Genomic DNA, 24,743 nt, shown 5'->3' with positions numbered 1-24,743 from the left:
CTTTTCGATGATTTCTCAAGAATCCGAATGTAGAAATCTTAAGGTTTCATTTTTGAAAATCTTCCGGATTCGCATACACGCGTCCGTAAACGATTCAATTTGTACTGGAAACAGGATATAAGATTCATGAAAAATTTTGAAATTTTATCGTAAAAATTTGATGTTGCAGAATATTATAAAACATGTAATGTTAATATTAACTTTGTATAGGTGCTAAAGGCGTTTTGGTTCCTTTCGTCTCTGTAAACAATTGACACTAGTTGATTTCAACATATTCTACATTATAAGAAAATTAAGACTAATTTTTAACTCAGTTACGGTCCCCTTCGACATTTTTTACGCACTGATTCATCTGTGGAAAAGAACTGTTTGGCAAATGCTAATCCGGATTTGCGTTTCTGAGAAGACGGTGGATCTGATTGAGGAAATCTATTTTTCAATTTAATTATCTCTTTCTAAAAGTATTATACTCTCTGATTCAATCCTGTAACTTGTTAATTCAGTTCTGAAGTATAAAAAACCTATGTCTTGAAGTAATATCAAACACTCCTATCTGATGGTTAACGAATGAAAATTTCTCATTGAGAAGGATTTCATTTAAGCAAAACTAGACTTATTACTAATATTTTTATTTGGCTTCCTCTGAGCTGAACCTGGAGGATATGATTCAGAAAGACCAAAAATCAAACATCATCATCAATGGAATCAATGGAATAAACACTGCGACTATACCTGGACCTTACGTCCATCTAGCATCAAGCTGAAATTGCTTCAACTTCTTAGAAAGCGAATAGAACTTTATTGAAAATGCGGACCGATTTATAAATTTCAACAATTAACACTAACGAGGACAGACTGATCAACATTATTGACGTCCCGGTTTGAATTCCCTCGGTTTCCTCACATTGGAAGCGGGCGTCCTCCATAAGGAACCCTAAAAAATCTATGTGACTAGGACTCTTGAATGAGTATCGTGAAATGAGAATTTTTTGCATACAAAACCTTTGACTTTTACCTCACTTTAAAATTTTTGTGACTTTTGCAATATCTGATTTCGGTAGTTTTAGCTCCAAAACATTCATTAACCGATCTACTTTCATGTCAGCGGTGCCCCGAAGGAATTTTCTCTCTTTCGACACTCGGTTTTTGGAGATATATACCTCAATTGAGAAATTTTTACGGTTCCTGGGCGTCATCTCGATTTCGAAAATGCCCATGTAGGGTGGTAATAGGCAGTTTAAGTTATTTTCTACAAAACGGAAGTCTCCATTTTGGAATCCATCATGGTATCTGAGGTTGTTTTTCGGTCTCTAAGTGTTATCATGACTCTCGATATTGGATGTCATTTGAATTTGGTTTCATTTAATTGTTTTTCTGGTCACTGGAGGCCTGTCCCGAAAAAATCATTTTAAAGGCTCATCATTAAAATACCCAAACTATACAAACGGCCTGCAGAAGTGATTTAATGAACCTTGAACCAGAAATTGTGTGATACTGACGCTGACATAAAAGTATTTAAGTTACTGTTAAAACTGTCGAAATCGGGCGAAAATTGCAAAAGTTACAAGAATTTTAAAGTTAGCTTTGATTAAGAGGTTTCGTATTCGAAAAATTCTCATAACACTGTTCTCATTCATGAATCCTAATCCCACAGACTTGGCAGTCTTGAGTATTCCTTTTTCAGGATTCCTTATCGAGGACTCCAACGAATCCCATGTAGGGAGCTCTAGGAATCTTTACGAAACTAATGTGTTCGTCCGGGTGTTTCTAATTCTGAGAGCCTTCAGAAAGAAAGCATTCGATTCCGACGGATTCTCGTTACACGATTTTCATCCCGCTCCCACAGACAAAGGTGTCTTAAGTAGGGGTGGGTGAAACGGCTCTTTTGCTAGAGCGGTTCTGAACCGCTCACTCACCATTGCGAACCGACTCATATGAACGGCTCGTGAGCCGTTCGCTTTTACCTAGTCTTAAAGATTTTTGAGAAAGGACTACGTCTATGTTTTCTATACTAGATTACATTTTGTGAAATTTAAAATGAAACTGGCAAATGTTGCGTCAGATTTTAAACGATTACAGCAAGCGAACGACTTAATGCATCTTAGTCATTTATATGTCGGTGGATAGATAAAATGTTTAACAATTGTTTGATATAATGTTTAACATTGTTGCTTTACTGCTTAATGATGAAAAAAGGTGAAAAGTTCCAAGGTCAAGCTTTCCCATACATTTTCTTTGCTATTCCCTTGTTTCCCAAGAACGGATAACAATAACATGGACGGAATAAATTCCACTGCCTACATATTCTGACTCAACAAAGTGTTTTGTGCCGTTTGACTTTCTTTAAGCTGCGTGGCCACGCCCTCATGGCAAAAATCTACGCTGAACTCGATCCAAAAGACTGCGTGTAGAAAATTCAGCTTCAGTCTAGTTTGTCACACAATAGCGAGTGGAGTACGGCTGTTAGAGGTTCGCGACATGAGGAAACGAGAGCTGCATACAAGTCAACTTCCAGGCACTGCGGAACATGTTTCCTTATTTTGCATACGGCAGCAACAGTTACCGTCGTACGCTGCAGAATATTTTGCTGGTACAGCTACTGGAGGACACAGCGGAGAGCAAATTTTATTTTGCGCGGCTAAGCAAAATATTCAATGCTACCGGTAGTGCGATCATCACCGTTCTGTAGCACACATTTCGAGCTGAAGATTATGGAATCGGTTCGGTTTTATTTTGCATACGGCAGCAACAGGCACCATTGTACGCTGCAGGATATTTTGAGGGCACAGCGGAGACTATATTTTATTATGCGCGGCCAAGCAAAATATTAAATGCTACCGATGATGGTGCGATCATCAACGTTCTGTAGCACACATTTCGAGCTGAAGATTATAGAATCAGTTCTTTTCAGAACTATAGATGCTTGAAAATAAGAGTTAAGAGAATTTTCACAACTAGGTACCACTAGTGTGAAATTTTCATGTATTCATGCATCGTTATTTTTACAATAACGACCATCAAATATAAAGGGTAGTATGGCCTATGAACAGTTTATCGCAGCATATAATATATATATTTAGTCCTACATCACCATTTTAAGGGAATTTATGCGAATCTAGACTGATGCTTTTCGATTTGTGTAGTAGGAGTAGTTCTGGTAACTTCATATGCTTGATTTTTTCAATAGCGTCATCGTCTGAAACAACATCGAACGCAATAGAACAGTTGAAATCAACCGAGTCAACTTGCTCTCTGTTCTCGACTTCTTAGCTCATGTAACACATCAAGTTAGACGTTGTTGATCTATGCTGCATAAACACATATTGGGGCAGATTTTCCAACTCTGTAGAGTACGGTTTGAATCATCGTTTCGAATACCTTTGCAAGTAAACACAAGACTGATATTCCACAATATTGTTCCACTTTATGTGGTACTCACTGACTTAAGAATTGGCACAATGCAAGAAGATTCCCAGATATCTGGGAAAGTCGAGTTTGAAAGCAATAAATTAAAGAGACAAACAACAGGAAATGCCAATGAGGATGCACAATTTTTGAGGAACAGTGGCGGTAATTCATCAACCCGGCTCCTTCAGTCGGATCAATGTGTTGGAGCTCTGTTTGAATTTCGTTGGTTGAAAAAACAATTCCTCGAATACGTCATTGTTAACATCAAGCAAGATGACTAACGACTTGTGGAGAGGATCGACTCGTAAGAGTGGTTCAGCGAGTTCAAATGAGGTGGAAGTCTCTTCAGGTACGTTAACAAAGGCTAAATCAAGCAACCGTTCAATTGAACTTGTAAACTAGTTGACCTGTAGAAGTTCGTAAGCAAGCAGTAATTCAGTGCGTTCTAGTTCATATTCGAAAGATCTTTATCAAGTTGCCATACGAGGTTAGGGCTTAAAATGATCGTAATCTGGTAACGAGATTGAAATTCGTTTGAGGTTAGATATTACTGCAACAAGTGTAAGCTCTCTGCGATCACATCGAAACAGACAGTATTCAGACGACAGCTCTGAATCGCTTATGTCAGGTCGGAGCCAGATTTTAGTACGTAGTTACTACTAGAGAGCATCCGCTTCAAATTTTTCGTCAAACCGGCGCTCTGAGAGCTCTGACGTTCATCATTACGACTGAAACAGGAAGATTGAATAAGTAGAGTATGCGTTTCAGCCATTGAACCTTTGGATTTCGGAAGATCTCTTCCTCTACCACGACGTCTTTGATGGCTGGAACAGTTGATGGCTGAAAGCGGTGGTGGTACTGGTAACACTACCGAGTCGGGAGAATTGGAGACTTACTGATTGCTATATGACGTGCGTCTTGGTGAGGCTTCAGTTAATATTGAAGATGATTTTGCCGCCGGTTAATGGACCCTTTTTACGGAGTTGATTAAAATCAACGGACACCGTTTTTCTTTAAATAAGATTCAAAAAGTTAGGCATCGGATTTAAACGAAGAATAAATAGTAGGAGGGTGGTATTCAAGACACGACCGCATGGTGTTGACTACCGTATTCTTATATTCCATTGAAACAAATAGTAGAGGAAATTGCAACGCTTCTATTACAAAACTTCGAGGCACCAAAAGGTGCCATTTGCCGATTATTCTTGTTTACTGGTTAGTCCGTCCAGAATTCCAGCCATTTTAGTATTTTGCAGTAGCCATGTACTACTAACAGCCACCAGCATTACGGATGAAACCGGCACGAGATGACCGGTACTCTTTTGTCTTTTCTCCTTTCAGCTGCCAACACCTAGCGTCCGTATGTAATCGGAACGGTTTAGTAATGAAACTGATGGGGTGAAATGTTCGAACGGTACCTTTTATATCAAGGCTTCGCAGTTAGTTAGAGAAGGAGTGGCTAAGTAGAGAATGAAATGACAAGGAAAGTGAATTTTCTTAGAAAGCTGCGCCGGCCGCTGTCGTAAAATTAACACCAACAAAAACATGCAAGGTTTTTTATTTCGCTAGATGCAGCATTTTGTAAAACAGAAAATTCAATTAGCCGCTTCTATTACAAAATTTCGAGGCACCAAAAGGTGCCAGTTGCCGATTATATTCTTGTTTTCTGGTTAGTCCGTCCAGAACTCCAGCCATTTTTGTATTTTGCAGTAGCGATGTACTACTAACCGCCACCAGCATTACGGGTGAAACCAGCACGAGATGATCGGTACGTTTTTGTCTTTCCTCTTTTCAGCTGCTAACACCTAGTGTCCCTATGCAAGCGGTACAGTTTAGTAATGAAACTGGTGGAGTTAAATGTTCGAACGGTACCTTTTATATCAAGGTTTCGTCAGTTAGTTAGAATGAAGGAGGGGCTAAGTAGAAAATGGAATGACAAGGAACGCAAAAAAGCATCGGAAACAGAAAGTGACAACAACAATAACAACAAAGTCAGATCGATTGTATCCGTTAGTGTCGACTGTGCTTGGGAAGAGAGGTAGTGATTGGCTGCGTGGTATGATTTAGACAATCGATATTAATTACCAATTTTCAATAGTGTTTCTTAAACAATAGTTTGTTTTTGTTACATAAATTTAACCGTAAAAGAATTTCTGATCGATTGATGCCCAAACCTCGAAAACCTGATTAAAAATGACTGAAAAATAAGCGCTCAAAACCTGACCACTTTTCCCTGGCTTTCCCTGGTTGAATTACTAGATTTTCAAATTCAGGCGCCTAACTTCGATATAGACGTTAGTCAACGTCGAAAAGTTAGCCGTTTGATTGGAATTGAAAAGCATCGATCTGAAAGAGACAAAAAAAGTAACACACAGGGGCTAAACTATTTAACAATGAAATTAGAGATGAGTTTGGAAAAGTATGATGTAAAGAAATAGTATTAGTTTTGTCTAATTTGTCTGAAACAAAATAAGACAAATCTTGACAAGAGCATGAAAAAAATGAAAATAGAATTATTACACCATTGATAAGACAGTTCAACAATATCAAAAAAGGAAATTGATTGAAAAATAAAGCAAAAAATCAAGTAAACAAGAAATCAAAATATTGCAATTAAATAAATCGAAAACAATTAAAGGCACAAATGCATAACATAAAGTTAAAATAGAATATTTCAACGGGTGAAAATATAAAGAAACAAAGTACAGATAACATAAAACCGACTGCCAATGTGGAATAGGTAATTGACATGAAAAATGCACAGAAATCATCCCTTACACTGAAACCAAAAACCTAAAAATATTTAGAAATCTTCTAGAAATATCTGCGAGGAATAAACAATTGAACAGTCACTTATGATGGCACATGTTCGTGCAATTAATAAGCTAATAATTCCATTTTTGGTAAACAGAAAAGAATTATCTAATAAACGGTTCAAGTGGATTGCTACCAATTGGATGAAGTGGTTTCACATATCTTCTTCAGGGAGCCTAAGTTTTGTCGAGTTTTCAATAGTGCAGTATCCGTAAGACCTTGTTGTGTGAGTCTAAGTTGAAAGATTTAATTACATTACTAGGTATTTTGGGCTCGTATCACCGATGTCTACTTGTCCTTTTATACAATGCAAGCTTTGAAGTAATTCTAGGTTATACAAAGAATAGTACAGTAAAGAATATCCTTGAGATAAGTGATGTGCTGACATCAAATAATGCACACTCGATATTGTTACGAATTTTTCCTGCTTTCCCCTTAAAAGAAAATTTGGTTACAATAGTTCTACTCTTTCATGATTACGGGTGTTTTTTTTTTAAGTAATATATATTTTAATATGTCAGTATAAATTTACGCACAAAACACAGAAAGCATTTTGTTTAAATATGCGCGTCTATGTCACACTGTGACCACAGTATAGAACAGAAAAAAATGGAATACATAAAAAATAACGAACGCAGATAACTTTATGCTAACATTTGAACCGTAGCAAAAGGTGCTGGAAACAGTTTGGAACTGTTTTGATGGGCGAAATAAAAAATGGATCGTGGGTCCTGTGATTGCACCATTACGGGTGAAGCGAAGCTTCGAAAGTTTCAGCTGAAGGGATAACCGGATAATCGTTACACAGTACATTGCGCCTTTTATAACAACAGAATAACAGCTTCTGCAAGAAGTAACTTTTTTCCCGTTGATTTTATTTGCTTTTTATTCACTAATTATTCCACCCAAATGCACCTCCGGATTCATTGTAAAATAAATAAATTAAACAGCCTGAACTGATTTTCTCACTGCAAATAACATCACCACTCATCAAGATTATTGTGAACGTGCTCATCTCTATCTGTTGTCTTTCTTATTTCTCTTCTCTTATTTCTTTCTCGGTTGCAGATATTTTCCTTTTATTAACCAATAAAAAAAATAATACTAGCAAAAGCAAGCAAAAGAAAAGCAAGAAAAACAAACGCTCGCAGAACATGAGTACAGCTCCCGCACAAGCCGCTATCGTGTTATCAAACAACAACAACAATAACAACAGTAGCAGCAACATCATCAACAGCAGTAGTAGCAGTAGCAACAACAACAGCATCATCGGCACACCATCTGCCCCCACCACTAGTACACCATCCTCATCCATCGTTAGTTCCGTGTCAAGTCAGGCGTTATTGACAGCGCCTGCAGCACAAACATCGGTGCCGGCATCGGCGTCGATCTTAACTAATAACAGCAACAGTAACAACAACAATAGTCCTATCTCTAGTGGTTGTAGCAATAGCAGCATGGCGACCGTAGCGACAGTCGGAACGGTGGCGACAGCGATGCCAACAGCGATGGTACCCAATGCGGTATCGCAAGTGTCGCCTCCGGTAACGGCCACCGGTACGAACCCAGCGGCAATCCCATCCCAGAAGGAACAGCATACAGCAGAGGATACGCTAAACCGACCGAACAGTCTTGGCGGTCGACAACGGGTATGTGTTGCACTTTTGCTTTTTGTGTTTGCTTTTCATGTTTCACCATTAAAATAATGCGCTTCGGAGAATATTGTTCACTGCACTGAGTCAATAGGAGGTCTGCGACACAAATTGAAAGAATGACACTTGATGGGTAAGCTGTGCTTAGTGAAACATAACTGTGATCGTTGTGCTGCGTCAAAGATGTTTGGTTCGTTTGACAGGCAATCTCGGGCGGGGATGCAAAACTTGATATCTACACGAATTAATTTACACCGTGTTAACCGGCCATCCGACAGGGGCGCTTGATTAACTGAAACAATATTCACCCTCGTCAAATTTTGACACCCTTCGTTGCTCTGCTGGGTCCTTCGGGGTTTTCTGATCTTCACTTGTATTGTGTCGACATGTACACTGGTTTTTAAAAGGATACATCACAAAAGTATTTGACGCAGATGATGAAACTCAAGCTACCCCTTTGAAAGATTTAATTAAACATGTTTTTCGAAGTCAATGTGATTTAAATCCAAAATTGTTTTACAAATATTGAATCTAGCTGAAATTTTTCTCCGATTTTTCTGAATCAGTCGACAGCACTTTTCACGCTTCTTGAATTGTTAATTCGGATTCACAAATGTACCATTCCATTTTTCTTTCGCAGTCATTTTGTTTGTACCGATACAAGAATATGCGCGGGACTACTCTGGATCCGGCAAGAAGCGCGAACAAATTGCGCGTTTGTCTGAAGAGGACTTTTTTGGGAGTTCTTTAGGGGACCATCTTGAAATGTTGGTATAACCTACAAAGGAATTATCTCGCGTCTACTCTAATGTGTAACTTGAAGTTTTATAAAGAAGGATCGATCAACGAAAATAATTTTGTTTTGTTACGGTAGAAGCTTCCCCAGTAAAAAAGCATTCAACTTGCGTCGATTTAAAGTGATGTTTTTGTTTACACTGGGGTCTTTTTTTACGCGGTTCGTTTTTATGCGTTTTACTAAACGCGATTTTTTTACAATAACGCGGATTATTTTTAGGTGATTTAGAAGACTATTTGTACTCGGTATCAAATAAGTTTAGTTTAAGTATATCTAATCTAACCTTTAAAAAGCGATAAGATCAACCGCGTAAAAAACGACCCCAGTGTACAGATATTCCCGCTGCAAGTATTCTAAAGTATAATTTTATTGTGCATTTTTATGGCCTAACATTGTTCCAGCCGGCAGAGATGCAAAACATTCGCTATTTACTGCTCCTCCCGAATGAGCAACGGACAAAAGGATAATATTTCTAGTTGACATTAAAATTTATGAGCATACGCCACAGCAGTTATAATCTGCTTTTACTTGAAAAAACACGAAACCCTGAAATCCAGCTTATCTGTGATGATGGCACTCGGCTCAAGACTGGCGTCACGCTATGGTTTGCTGCTTCTTGAGGAAGCGAATTACATATCTCGGCAAACTTGCTCACACAATGTTCTTGAAATGGTGCAACACAAGTGAACTTTATCCTTTACGTGGTATGCACGTATTACCTATCCCCCATGTGTATATCCTTCAGGTGTCCAGTAAGGCAAGGTCGCCAGTTGGTTCTTGCCCGGCAACAAAAACTAGTTTTTTCCTGTCGATACAACTTCGATATAATATAAATACGATTTCTAACGATGTCTTTGACGTTTTACTTTGACAGATGTCACTTGGACGCCATTACATACCACTGCTGCCAACTTAAAAAAGGGTAATAAAATACAATAAAAATAAAAGAAAAAAAAATAGCTGTGGCCACACATAACGAAAGGAAAGACAAATATCTCTTTCCGTTATATCCGATTGCGATTGAAAATTCGCAATCTAAGAAAATCACATGCTTCAGACCAAGCAAAAGGTTATAAAATGAAATGAAGTTATGGTGTTTGAAAATTAACAATGAAACTTTTCCTAATGAATTTGGTAGCATACAAAGTATTTCAGCGTTCTGTTTTACTCACCTTCAGGATCATGTTTTTTGTAGACCTATTTACCAAAACCCATCTTGCAACTTTCCCACACAATGTATTTCGTGTTGGAGTGTGCGTTTGTCTCTCTTGGCTTGAATGATTGATGGTATGGAAAATGCTTTCCAGTCCTTTCAATCCTTTGTGTTCACCGAGAGCGTAAATAATAAAAGCCTTTTCTAAAAAACTTTTCTAATAAATCGCTGTTTTCATGGTTTATTTGCTTTTGCCTATAAATTACAGGCACGTGATGAACGCCAACTAATATAAAATGACAACGAATTCCGCTTCAAATTCGATTAGAGAAACACACTGTTTTCGCCTAATCCAGTTTAACATTCGTATAGGCTATGATATGATGTAAAATTTTTGCTTCTTTCTCGGTTATAAACTAAGGAAACTAAATTATCGATCAAAGTTAGAGCGTTCTAATGGAACAGAAACCTTTCTGAATTTTTAAAAATAATGTTTTCAACATTAAAAAGCAAAAGTATTTGATTTTTTCAAACTTTATTACAAACTTAGATAACTCTTTACAGTGGTACTTTTATTTTATTCATAAATTAACTCTTTCAATTTCCAGCACCAAGTTGTTAATAATGAAAACGAACTAATGAGAGACTTGCTCTTCTATTGTTCAGGATATTCAATATGTAAGTTCCATAGAACTGCTATCCTGATGGAAACTACCCTGACCATCAACCAAATGCCATTACCAGCAGGGCGGTTCGAACGCACCGTTTCTCACCTCCCATGTTCTTGCTCGTGATTTGCTTCGGGCAAATTATATTCATTTCCATTTTCATTACCAATCACCTGTCGGATCCTAAACCACCACCGCCCACCGCTCAGTATTTATAATCGCGGTTATGGGTTAGGGGCCTTAGGTGAACCTATACGCCAAGCCAGCCGCGTAGGAGTGAAGGAATAGATTTTATGACTTCACCCTGTTGTGGACTACGGTGTACTACTTCTTTATCGATTTATCATTAAAAGTCAATCAACGATTAGGTAATCGCGAAAGCCGGACGTTATTCATCATCTTGGGTTCGTGGTGCTCTGGTTCTAAGCGTAGGTCTTTCCAGTGTTCCATTTTTTAACGCAACTATATTTAAATGGACATCTTTTGAGCAGAATCGCGCCAAGTGACTTCGTATTTGGCTCAGCAAACTGAGCATTTTTCATAGATGGAGAGATTTTTTAGACCTGTGAGTTATTTTCTATAAGGACGTATGCATTTTGGCATAGGTTTTATTCAAATCATTGTACTTCCTGAGGTTCCGTTGGTTGTATAGAAAAACTGTCTGAGAATGAGTTGTAGGGAATCAATGAGGCTTCATAAAAAAAATATACTTTTAAAATTCGGTAAAAAAATGAAATTATCACTATATTTAAATTAAAGAAAGGATTTTTTTTTTTGAGAAACTTGAAGTTAATTGGAGAAATAAAAATCAAACTTTTTTCAAAAGATTTGATTTTTCAAATTCTGATTTCAACATTTTTTAAAAATCTTGTGTTCTAATGATTTTCAAAATTCAGACAGTCATTTTAAATCAAAAAACTTTTGGTAGTTAACATTCTAAATGCATCGGTTTTCGAGTTGTTTTCAATTTAGGTTCAAAAAAAAAAAATAAAAATATTTAAATATTCAGGAAAATACACGTCCGTGGTTCTCCAACAAAAACCATAAGTTTGTTGAAATGTACGATCAATATTATACAATAATATTGTGTAGGTTTCGAAAAAAAAGAAATTGATTTTTTAACAAGTGGATTTTTGAGATATTCAATTTTTAATTATTTGGTATTTATTAAATAAATGAATTAATTAATTAGATTATTGTATTTTTTTCTCCTAACTTCTTTTATTTTTGTCATACGGTGTATATTTTTTCTAATAAGATGAAATAACTGTCTACAACTTTGCCGAAGACATTGAACTAATCAAACAAATCGTTCTGGTTTTAATATTTTTCCTTTGTTGGAAAATTACGGACATGGATCTATACAAAGCGAAGGTTACTGCATTGTTGTACATTCAAAATGGTAAACTAATCCCAAGTTGCCATATACGTGCTTCTGTGTGCAACTCCACTAGCTCAGATCTATCACGGAGGAGCCCCTACGAAATGTGCGGTCGTCCAGCTCAAGCTCAAGCTCGAAGAAGAAGTTTATTCTTCAATTCCCCGTTATAGTCAGAGTTGTACGTTTCTACATAAAAAAATTATATTTTTTTTGATTTCATGTTTTCAGCTTTAAATTTTTTCTCGCCAACCTCTTACAAAACTTTTTCTCTTAAACTGGAGCGAATACAATATCTTTGTTTCGGCCCAAATAGCCCTAGTTGTGCTGGTGGCAGACCAAATGTAAATAAATAAAATAAATATCGTTGTTTGCAAATCGCCTTAGGTTGCATGCAATCTTATCAAATGTGAAGTTTTGAACCGTCATGTGATCGAAAATTTCGAAAGGTTAATCGAACTTAATTCTCAAGCCCGTTTCATGACATTGTATTTCAATCACATGTCCCAAAATGTTAATCCTTCTTCGAATATTCCAAATCATGTCAACTTATCAAATACGTCTGATTCTACTGTATTTTTCGATATATCCTTGATAGAAGAAACTCGTGGAATCCCGGATCATTTATGTTTCAATATTTATATTTCCAATAAATATTGAAACATCAACTACGACAATATGTTCGAAACTGACGGATAACTACTCGATGGGTCCACTGGCTTCGGTATCTTCAAAAACAATTCGACCGTCTTCCGTAAGCTTCTGTTTACGTCGCAGAATTAGCTGCAATTCTGTACACCCTAGAGATTATCGGCAAAATGCCCACGGACCGTTATTTCATCTTTACGGATAGTCTTAGTTCCATTGAGGCTCTCTGATCGATGAAAGATGTTAAGCACTCTCCGTATTGCCTGGGGAAATACGGGAACATTTGAATGCTTTATCCGAAAAATCTTCTAAGATTACCTTAGTGTGGGTCCCTTTTCCCTGGTCGATACCGGGCAATGAGAAAGCGGACTCTGGCTGAGGTCGGCGCAACAAACGGTGAGATTTATGAACGACCAATTGCCTTTAAAGAATTTTTTGCATTTGTACGTCAGAATACATAATACGAATCCCCGCCAACACTCCCGCTTGCGTTTCGTAATATTTAAACGGACCATCATGAATTAATTGGGGAACGTCAATTAATTACGTAGCGCAAAAATTATTATTTTCGATCCCCTCTTCCCCTATAATCTTTCAAGGGCAACTGTTTCAAGCTTCAGGTCCGCTTTATTTTCGCTTTTTTTGACCAGTGTCCTTGATCATAATATTTTTTTTTGTTGAAAATAAATTATTTGTTCACGGTGTATATTTTTTTCGGAAAGACAAAAGTATTATCCGCAACTTTGCCGAAGATGTAACACCGATCATACAAACCGTTCTGGCTCTAAAAATATGTGTTATCATCAATACACTTTACTTAACCCCTTTTTAAAAATGAGACGTTATTCAAAAAAAAAATACTGATAGCACAAACCGACATCTTTCACCCATAGTATTACCTGTATAAAGTTTCAGCCAAATCGAAAATTAAAATAAAAAAAAATTTTTATTGAATTACTCTTCTTTGGTACACAGTTTTGCTCAAACGCGATATCTGAAATTCATCTCGTTTATCTTTCTGATGTCTGTGTTAGAAAACAAAAGCGGTGACCGGGGTTGCCAATAACAATTTTGAATAATTTTCAAGAATGATGAAAATAAAATAGGGTATGTGTATGTTTTTTTTTTTCATGAAAAGCTCATATTTTCCCAACTTAGTTTTGAAATATCTCAAAACAGATGTATTTAGAAAGTTGGTCACTAAGAGCCTTTTCTTAAAAGTTCAATTACCCCACTAACCCCTTTTCCAAAAACCTCAAATTCTGCAAACTATTGCATTAGTGCATTAGTGCATAAAGAACAACGACACAAAACGGAGTTTCACTTCTTGCACAATTGGTTCGAAATGATGGTCAAAAACATGTTATGGAAAGATAGGATTTTCCCACGCATCTTTATAACGGCGCATTTTATGAATATATCAAATGAAAACTCATGAGTTGCACTACAAAACGTATTATTTGGATTTTTATCCTAGATCTGTTGGCAAGAGAAAAACTGCTGTGAAAAACACCTTTATATTTTAGAAAAATGCGAATATCTCATCATGTATTCTCGATAGCAACTTCCAATAACTCTCATTTTGTTCCCTTTATAGAGTAGAATAAACATGCCAATTTTCATTGCTTTTGTTTTGCTCAGGAACAGAGTCCGGACATACTTTCCTGGCAAAATCAAATATCCACCGACTTGAAGACTCCTCGCTTTCGTTGACCGTTACGCGATTCCGCATTCTTCGGGCTGTGTTCCAAAGAGTGCTCATCGATGTCTCCCTCGACGTCTCGTTCACGAACCGACGCCAATATCCGCGTTTCTTTGCTTTAGCCAGGCTTTTAAGCTTGGTATTAAGCTCCGAATACCGTATATAGTCGTCGGGTATACCTCCCTTCTGGAAGGCCAAAAACGCGTCGGATCTTTGCGTGTAGACATCGGAGAACTCTTTGTCCCACCACGGAGTTGGAGGCCGCTCTTTGGTCGTTACGCCGGGATATTTCTTCGTTTGGGCTTGCAACGCGGCGTCGAGGATTAAGCCCGCGAGGAGGTTGTATTCTTCAAGTGGTGGGTGATGTTGAATCGACTCGACCGCTTTTGAAATCATTTCCTCGTATAACTTCCAATCGACATTCCGTGTGAGGTCATACGGAATGTCAATTGGTCGCATGCGAGTTGACCCGTTTGTAATTGAAATAAGAATAGGCAGGTGGTCGCTACCGTGAGGATCGAGGATTACCTTCCATGTGCAATCCAACCGACGTCGTACATAAGGATAGATCCAGAGCGCTTGGGCGCGCTGGAGGTTTCGGGATACGTGTCATTTCACCGTTGTTTAAAATAGTCATGTCGAAGTCATCGCAAAGGTTATAGATTAAAGAGGAGCGGTTATCATTGTAAGGGGAACCCCAAGCCACACCATGAGAGTTGAAGTCTCCCAAAATCAAACGTGGCGAAGGAAGAAGTTCTATTAAATCAAAGAGCAGCCGTTGCCCAACCTGTGCTCTAGGAGGAATATATATTGAGGCAATACAAAGCTCTTTACCTTGTATTGTCATTTGACATGCGACAACTTCGATGCCTGGAATCGAGGGGAGGTTAATACGATAGAAAGAATAGCACTTTTTAATCCCTAAAAGTACTCCTCCATATGGGGTGTCTCGATCAAGGCGAATAATATCAAAATCATGGAAGTTGAGATCAATATTTGAAGTAAGCCAAGTTTCACAAAGGGAAAATGCATCGCATTTGTTTTTATTTATCAAAACTTTAAACGAATCAATTTTTGGTAAAATACTTCTACAATTCCACTGTAAGACAGAGATAGAATCCTTCATATACGCAGTTGAATTAGGCATCGAAGGATACAATCGCTGCAAGGAGGGGCCATTGGGCAGTCAACTGCTTCAAAAATGATCTAACTGTTGGGAGGAATGCTGTAAGAAAAATTTTAATTGGATCGGGTACATTGAAATTTTCAAAAATCCAGTCCACAATGTCAGAAAATTTCACTAATCCAGAGTTTGTTTCATCAACTGGATGTGCAAAAGGAACAACTGGGGTTTTAGATGTTCCTGGCAGTGTTGGGAACTCCTTCTGGGACTTTAAATCTGCAAGCCCAGGAGGAGTTCGCTTCGGTTTTTCCGCAGCACTGTTTGGTTTGTTCGTACTTTTCATTACACTTTGGGAAATCTTAGGACATTTACGGGGAAGTTTAGGAGAAGAAACATTTTTCCTCTTCCTAGACTCCCCAGGATTGGCATAAGATGTTCCCGCTGATGAATCGTCAGAATCGGTTTCTTCAGAGGACAACAGATCAAAGGGGTTCGATGTTATGGTAGAAGTGGTCACGGTCTTCTTCAGCATCTCAGCGTAAGAACGCTTTGAACGCTCTTCAAGTGACCGCTTGATTTTATCTCTGCGCTGCATGTACACCGGGCATGTGGAGAGCTCATGCTGGTTTTCCCCACAGTGAATACATTTTTCAGCATTAACACTGCAAGAATCTTCCGCATGAGTCTCCCCACACTTGCTACATCGTGCCTTATTGCAGCAGTAGGCGGCTGTGTGGCCTAACTGCTTGCAATTGGTGCAATTCATAACACGGGGTACATACAATCGCACAGGCAGACGAACCCGGTCGATCAACGTGGCTAGGGAGTGCAGATCCGGCAAACGTAACGCGGAACGAGTCTGACGGAGTGCAAACTTTTTTACCGCCGACGAGAGACATGGACCGCAATTGCTTACAATCCAAAATCTTCGCCTGTGTTTCGGTATTTTTGAAACAACCGGTTGCGCTTTTTAGGATACACTCGACAGACAGACTCGAATCGGTTATGACACCGTCGATCTCCACGTCTCGTGCGGGTATGTAAAGGCGATACTCGCGTGTGAAGAGCTCAGAGCAAGCGATAGCATTGGCCTGTGCCAGATCACTGACCACGACACGGAGCTTGTTAGGTCGGACCTTGGAAATTTCGGTCACGGCCTTGTACCCCTTCGTCAGGTCTTTAGAAATTTGCAGTATGTTTAATCGCTTTGAATTCACTCCTGCCTTTGGACGAAAATAAACAGTATAGCTGCCCTGTTGGGATCCGTCCGGGTAAAGCCTGGGGCGAGGGGGGACTGGAGAATGAACAGGGGAGGGGGTAACAGAAGGGTCAGGGTCAAGGGGGTTCGGGGATGGTGGCACGGGAGGCGAGGGATCTATATCCATCGCGCTAAATGTAGCGCATTAGCGCACTAGCGCCGACAAGAACACGTACCTATTTACTTCTTCCTTCCAGCAGTGGTTGTCCGATCGTTCGAAGCTGCACCCAAAGCAACCAGCAGCACCAGTACAGCAGCACCAATACAGCCACCAGCAGTGAGCCGGGTGTGAGATCACTCAGCACAGCGACACGACTCGACTGTCAAATGATGGCCTTTTTTTTATTCTCGCTTATTTTCCGTCGGTCTAGTTCCGCCACTGTTGTGGAAATGATAGCCTTGAATTAGAAAGATCTATTCACTGTGCACAGATCAAAACTGAAGCTGGTATTTTGCACCAATACAGCCAAAGTCGCGAGCCGGGTACAGAACGTAGCGACACAACTCACAATCTAGTTGGCCTTAAGCGCGAATAATACACTCTTTTGTTTGGCTATTCGTACACACGGACGGGATTGTAATAGAACGACCACTTTGCACGTCCGTTTCTGTCGAGTGTTCGACGCAGTATGATGTACTTATCTTATTGAATTCATTCTTACTGATTTAATTGGAATTGTTGCATATTCGAGCACCTCTAAAAAAGCCTCTACAGCAATCACTCACACCAAACTAGTGTGTTTTCAGCAAAAAACTGATGAAAAAACACTTGAAATATAAACTTTTAATAAGCAGAGAATTCACGTTGCCTGACGATAGCCGTACTGCCAGAACCCCTCAAAATGTGCAAAGTTTCATATAAATCAAAATAGTCTATTTTTGACGATAGGTCATTTGGCATAGAAACGCTCATTTCAAAATTAATATAAAATGATAAACAACATATTCTGAATAATCAAGGAACTTTAGTGTTAAAAATGCCACACATCATAGTAATACAACACATACTATATTTATTTATGAAATGACATTCGAATGTTCTAGAAATAAATCTGAATACAATTGGCACGTGTTTCATTGGCGGCTTGAGTAATTTCCACACATTATTTTTCTTTCAAATTCAAGATTAATTTTCAATGTCGATTCATAAACCTTTCCTTCTTCGCATCAACAGTCGTCGTCGAGGGCTGCTCGTGGCGGAGCTTAAAACACAACATCAACTCTGGGCTCATTGTGGTAATAGTTTTCCATTCATTTCTAAAAGTTTTGGAGCCTCCAGCGACGCGCAGTGCGCTGCCTTGTAGTAAGCCCCGGCATCTATTTTTCCTAATCGTTTTGACATTGACATTTAAAGTTTGCGGCTGCCACCACGCAATGGCCCGCTATCGGCCGGAATGAATGGAAGACAGCGAGCAATAATTCATTAAACTTACCAAACTATCTCCCGGGTGGGTTGTTCGAGCATGTTGTTAGCTGACTCCAATCCAATATAAAACATTTTACTGTTTTGAAGTTTCTACCCAACCAAGCACACGATCATTATTGATGACCCGCACGTGTCTTCAAACATCTAAGAAGGATGGTTTTGACCTTCTGTGCTACACTTCCGCATATGACATTTCAAGGATTTGATGCGGTTTTTTTTCGCTACCTCTTTTATGTCGCTCGCTACTACAGGCAAATGTGGCTGGCGGCAGGCAGCTCAGTTTCGTTCCACAGGCATCGTCTTTCAATCGGTGGGAAATTCCCGCATCAGCAGTGACTGTACAGTGCCGTACAACGCGCACTGCGTCTCCATATACCTGCCTTTGCTAGTCAACCACCGGCGAACCACTTTTTGTCACGAAATCACGGTTGGAATTTATTGATCATAAATGACTGCTCGGTTCCGCTGGCAGGAGGAGGCGTTCGCAAAGACGGTGGGCGGTTGAAAGCTTTCCCCCTGTCGGTATAGGTATTGCGTCCATCTACAACACCGTTTGAATCGAAAGGACTTCCACACTGAGTTCGGGGCGAAGAGATGATGACTGGGTGGTCTTTGGTACCCGGTAGGAGTTCAATGTATATACGTACAGGCAGCCCTCGAGTGGTTCATTTCAATGTGTGATGACGACGGCTACGACGATGCTCTTGTTGCGGCTCGCGGAGAGCAGCGGGTATTAGACGGAGTCCGGTTAATGTTGTTTGCTTCACCTTCATAAATTTTTCAACGCGTCCACCGGGTAACGTCCTCCTGGTGGAGTCGCCGAATGCCAAAAAAGTGTCTCATGTTCGAGCACAGGCTACTTGTGAGATTATTCTCGCACGTGGCTATGAAACATTAGCCACATTCGCAAATGTTAGCTTTTGCGAAATGTCAAGCTCGGGTTAACTAACAGCAGACATTCATACTTTTTTTTTCATAACCTTCGAAGTCTCTATGCCAACTAATGCCCATTTCTCTGATCTTAGCTAACTCTTCTATCCATCAATCAAGTTATTATCAACATATTTTGTTGCGTTTTCCGAGAATCAGACAAAGAAGTTAACTTGAAGGCGGTTCACGATTGCCATAGAAAAATTACCTTCTAAGCCATATATTGTCGGTCCTGTGGTAATGTATCTTTCCTTACGAAAAATATGGCCCATTCCAAACTGCTCTCACCCTTTCGCGCGTTGTCTGTTCAGAATAAATTATGATTAGCAGTGCGTGTTCGAGGAAAATAATGCCCACAAAGAATGCAAACTAGACTTATAGGTAACATCAATTGTTTGACCTTCAAAATTGTATAATTTTATGTACCTGCTGATTCATGCTTTGATTACTGACTTGTTTCAAACTAAAACTACTTGGAAACTGGATGTTGATTCGTAGCAACAACAAAAAAATGTCTGCGTTACGTGCGTGGCACTAATGACACATTCTCCACCTTCTTTGATTAATCAGTGAAACATTTCATTTTTTTGTTTCCGGCCACCTTTTTCTCGGTAGCTGAAGCGAGAATTGTATCGCAAGTTGATGGGTGGCAATAACCGAACAAATGCTTTTGTTGTTTCGGTGGGATGTATATAGCTTTCCTTCACAAACCCGTCACGGTGGACGCGTTACAAATTAATCGACATTAATCCACTTTTTCTCATGTTAACTGAGGTTTATTCAGGTAAATCCTGAATAAGTTTTTGATAGCTGTCTAGATCAGTCAAACTAAATTTATGAATTTCTTCTATAATTCATAACACTTTGTGAAAATACCAAAACTGATAAGAGGCCATCCACATTCCACGTGGACAGCTTTGGGGGGGGGGGGGGGGGGGGGTCTGTGAAATGTCCACGGCCCATACAAAAAAAACAACTAATAGCACAAAACCACGTCTCTAACCCATAGAAACATCCATGCAATGTTTCAGTCTGATCAAAAATGTATATTATTTATCAAATCCTTCAGTTATATATGACGTGAAAAAAGATGATCAATGACTGGATTCGTTTTGGAAAATTCATTACAAGTTAAACGAATTGATAACAAAGATGAAATAAACAGTCCAGTCGAACTTGCCACCGCAGATCACTGGAGTTACGTCGTAAAGAAGAGAGACAAGCACTTCCTGAGCTGAATCCTAGTAAGTCAACTGGACCGGACTGACTTCCACACAAGTCAAGAAGAATGTTGAAAGAATTGGAAGAATTCAAGGATGAACTCTTTGAACTTCATTATTTTCTTTTCATTGTCATCCGGTAATTTTCCACCTCTTTGGAAAAACTCTCATATTACCCCAATTCGTAAAAATGCGCTCGTTCAAACGCTGAGAACTAAAAGGGGTAGCCAGTCCGCTGTTCCCAAGTTATTCGAGCGATTAGTTTACTCCTATCCTTCGAACAAATTTGAGAGCGCGTTTCAACTACACAACACGGCTTTTTAAAAGGAAAATTAGTCGTGACGAACTTTTGTGAATTCTCCTGTATGGTCACGGATTTTGTATCTAAAAAGTCGACTCTGTATATACAAACATGAGAAAGGCCCTCGAAGTGGTGGGAATAGATAAAGTTTCGCGAGCCACAACTAATTTTAATATTAAGGGAAAGTTGTTGACATGAATTAACACATATCTTCAGGACAGAATGCAACACATCAAGGTATTCAACGAAGCATCCAGTACTTTTGGCGTTCAGTCAGGTATCCCACAGGGTGGACACCCAAGTCCATTGTTATTTTAAATGGTTATGAATGAATTGCCAACTTTCATTAATAGAGCAACAATATGTACTAATATACGCGGATGATATGAAAGTTTTCCTTTTAATTATAATACCCGAAGATTGCAAATTGCTTCAAGACGATGTAAATAATTGTGGAAGGTTCGTTGATGGAGATGGACTTAGTATAAATGCGAGTAAACGTCCTTGAAGCCTTGAATCAAAAACTAGCAGATATAAGATCGCAGATTTGGTGTTCTCCTGCAATATACTCAGTGGATGAATTGAAAGTTCTCTTCGTCGTCGGATGGTCTTCGATACTCCATTGAGAACTAGCAACTATGTGTAGTTACGAACCCACAAGCAGATTTATGAACAAGTTCAACGAACTGCAGAACGTAATCTCTATGAAAATGACTCCAGAAGTGATTCGAAGAAGACAAAAGTTATATTTAAAAAATCAGCAATATACTTAAAACGCTATATGTATTGTACTCAGATTTCGTATTGTATTGTGTCTAGATTTACGAGGGGTAACGGGCTCGATGCATATGTCCAATAAACATTTAAACTATTACACATCATGCAAATTATTGAAACGTTTTATAAAAAACAATTATATTTCGACTTTAGAAAGGCATTTCGTACTCATAACAGAATGTTGTTGTCCCCCTGCCGCCGCCACAGGATGCAACATGCAACAGCGTTATATTCTGTTGCGTGGCTGAGAGTGCTGCGCTCTTGCTATCTGTTTCCATCCGACACAAGGAGAGTTTGTTTGTCTTCCTTTCAAGCCGCAACACGAAACTTGGAAAATGACGTAAACTGAAAAAAAGGTAAAGAGGTTATTTATAAGAGACGACCGGAAGGTTGACGTAGAATTACGACAGTCTGGCTTTTGTCAATGTATTTCTTGCAAAAGGCTCGGAAAGACAATCGATATGTTCTCATGTTGAACCTGTTGAAAAAAATATGAAAAGAAATTGTATTAAATATTGTGAAAACATTTGATTGTGAAGTAGTTGAAAAGAAATCAGTTTCTTAGCGCCCCAAAATCATTTGATTGTGGGTGCAGCAAAACTTTTCGGATAGTGGTGAAATTCAATTTTATCCATACAAAATGATATTTCTGCACAAGTATTGAAATTAATTTTAATCAGCTTATTGCATTATTTATGTTCCCCTGTGACGTGCCTTCGAAAGTCCTACTATTAATAGACCCAAAGGGGCTCAATGAGAATGCACAAAGGTCCAGTGGTGGCTTATGGGGAAATTTTGTCTAGAGCTCTATAGCAATATTTCAGAGAAAAACTTTCTTCTTCGAAGTTCGTACATATGATAAAGCGCTTATCAAAAAATTATCAAAAAGTAGGGTGATCTAAATTTTTCATGAAATCAAGTATCTTACTTCATTCCGCGTCGAACACTCGACAGAAACGAACGTGCAAAGTGGTCGTTCTATTACAATCCGGTCCGTGTGTACGAATAGCCAAACAAAAGAGTGTATTATTCAAGGCCATCAGTTGACAGTCGAGTCCGTGTCGCTGTGCTGAGTGATCTCACACCCGGCTCACTGCTGGTGGCTGTATTGGTGCTGCTGTACTGGTGCTGCTGGCTGCTTTGGGTGCAGCTTCGAACGATCGGACAACCTCTGCTGGAAGGAAGAAGTAAAGAGGTACGTGTTCTTGTCGGCGCTAGTTCGCTAGTGCGCTACATTTAGCGCGATGGATATAGATCCCTCGCCTCCCGTGCCACCATCCCCGAACCCCCCTGACCCTGAACCTTCTGTTACCCCCTCCCCTGTTTATTCTCCAGTCCCCCCTCGCCCCAGGCTTTACCCGGACGGATCTCAACAGGGCAGCTATACTGTTTATTTTCGTCCAAAGGCAGGAGTGAATTCAAAGCGATTAAACATACTGCAAATTTCAAAAGACCTGACGAAGGGGTACAAGGCCGTGACCGAAATTTCCAAGGTCCGACCTAACAAGCTCCGTGTCGTGGTCAGTGATCCGGCACAGGCCAATGCTATCGCTTGCTCTGAGCTCTTCACACGCGAGTATCGCGTTTACATACCCGCACGAGACGTGGAGATCGACGGTGTCATAACCGATTCGAGTCTGTCTGTCGAGTGTATCCTAAAAAGCGCAACCGGTTGCTTCAAAAATACCGAAACACAGGCGAAGATTTTGGATTGTAAGCAATTGCGGTCCATGTCTCTCGTCGGCGGTAAAAAAGTTTACACTCCGTCAGACTCGTTTCGCGTTACGTTTGCCGGATCTGCACTCCCTAGCCACGTCTCGATCGACCGGGTTCGTCTGCCTGTGCGATTGTATGTACCCCGTGTTATGAATTGCACCAATTGCAAGCAGTTAGGCCACACAGTCGCCTACTGCTGCAATAAGGCACGATGTAGCAAGTGTGGGGAGACTCATGCGGAAGATTCTTGCAGTGTTAATGCTGAAAAATGTATTCACTGTGGGGAAAACCAGCATGAGCTCTCCACATGCCCGGTGTACATGCAGCGCAGAGATAAAATCAAGCGGTCACTTAAGGAGCGTTCAAAGCGTTCTTACGCTGAGATGCTGAAGAAGACCGTGACCACTTCTACCATAACATCGAACCCCTTTGATCTGTTGCCCTCCGATGAAACCGATTCTGACGATCCATCAGCGGGAACATCTTATGCCAATCCTGGGGAGTCTAGGAAGAGAAAAAATGTTTCTTCTCCTAAACTTCCCCGTAAAGGTCCTAAGATTTCCCAAAGTGTAATGAAAAGTACGAACAAACCAAACAGTGCTGCGGAAAAACCGAAGCAAACTCCTTCTGGGCTTGCAAATTTAAAGTCCCAGAAGGAGTTCCCAGCACTGCCAGGAACATCTAAAACCCCAGTTGTTCCTTTTGCACATCCAGTTGATGAAACAAACTCTGGATTAGTGAAATTTTCTGACATTGTGGACTGGATTTTTGAAAATTTCAATATACCCGATCCAATTAAAACTTTTCTTACAGCATTCCTCCCAACAGTTAGATCATTTTTGAAGCAGTTGACTGCCCAATGGCCCCTCCTTGCAGCAATTGTATCCTTCGATGCCTAATTCAACTGCGTATATGAAGGATTCTATCTCTGTTTTACAGTGGAATTGTAGAAGTATTTTACCAAAAATTGATTCGTTTAAAGTTTTGATAAATAAAATCAAATGCGATGCATTTTCCCTTTGTGAAACTTGGCTTACTTCAAATATTGATCTCAACTTCCATGGTTTTAATATTATTCGCCTTGATCGAGACACCCCATATGGAGGAGTACTTTTAGGGATTAAAAAGTGCTATTCTTTCTATCGTATTAACCTCCCCTCGATTCCAGGCATCGAAGTTGTCGCATGTCAAATGACAATACAAGGTAAAGAGCTTTGTATTGCTTCAATATATATTCCTCCCAGAGCACAGGTTGGGCAACGGCTGCTCTTTGATTTAATAGAACTTCTTCCCTCGCCACGTTTGATTTTGGGAGACTTCAACTCTCATGGCGTGGCTTGGGGTTCCCCATACAATGATAACCGCTCCTCTTTAATCTATAACCTTTGCGATGACTTCGACATGACTATTTTAAACAACGGTGAAATGACACGTATCCCGAAACCTCCAGCGCGCCCAAGCGCTTTGGATCTATCCTTATGTTCGACGTCGCTACGGTTGGATTGCACATGGAAGGTAATCCTTGATCCTCACGGTAGCGACCATTTGCCTATTCTTATTTCAATTAATAACGGGTCGACTCGCATGCGACCAATTGACATTCCGTATGACCTCACACGGAATGTCGATTGGAAGTTATACGAGGAAATGATTTCAAAAGCGGTCGAGTCGATTCAACATCACCCACCACTTGAAGAATACAACCTCCTCGCGGGCTTAATCCTCGACGCCGCGTTGCAAGCCCAAACGAAGAAATATCCCGGCGTAACGATC

The 24,743-nt window shown here is 39.6% G+C and overlaps 1 protein-coding gene across 4 annotated transcripts in view; it reads left to right on the top strand.

The window, feature by feature from the left end:
• The window catches only part of LOC129720863 (protein encore), a 111,097-nt gene that overhangs the window by 60,434 nt on the left and 25,920 nt on the right, over positions 1 to 24,743 (top strand). For 2 of the 4 annotated variants that reach the window (XM_055672711.1, XM_055672710.1), the window contains exons 1-2: positions 5,326 to 5,446; positions 7,291 to 7,871. The exons of 1 other annotated variant lie outside the window; for it this stretch is intronic. In XM_055672711.1, coding sequence (XP_055528686.1) covers positions 5,341 to 5,446; positions 7,291 to 7,871 — 687 coding nt within the window. In that variant the 5' untranslated portion in view covers positions 5,326 to 5,340. Of the gene's footprint in view, positions 1 to 5,325; positions 5,447 to 7,290; positions 7,872 to 24,743 lie in introns of those variants that run through there. One more of the 4 variants, XM_055672712.1, reaches the window with a different exon arrangement.

Source organism: Wyeomyia smithii, chromosome 2 (assembly GCF_029784165.1).
Source record: "Wyeomyia smithii strain HCP4-BCI-WySm-NY-G18 chromosome 2, ASM2978416v1, whole genome shotgun sequence".
NCBI classification, from domain to species: Eukaryota; Metazoa; Arthropoda; class Insecta; order Diptera; family Culicidae; genus Wyeomyia; species Wyeomyia smithii.
Note: the sequence above shows the minus strand (reverse complement) of the source record. Positions and strands in the feature narration are given on the sequence as shown.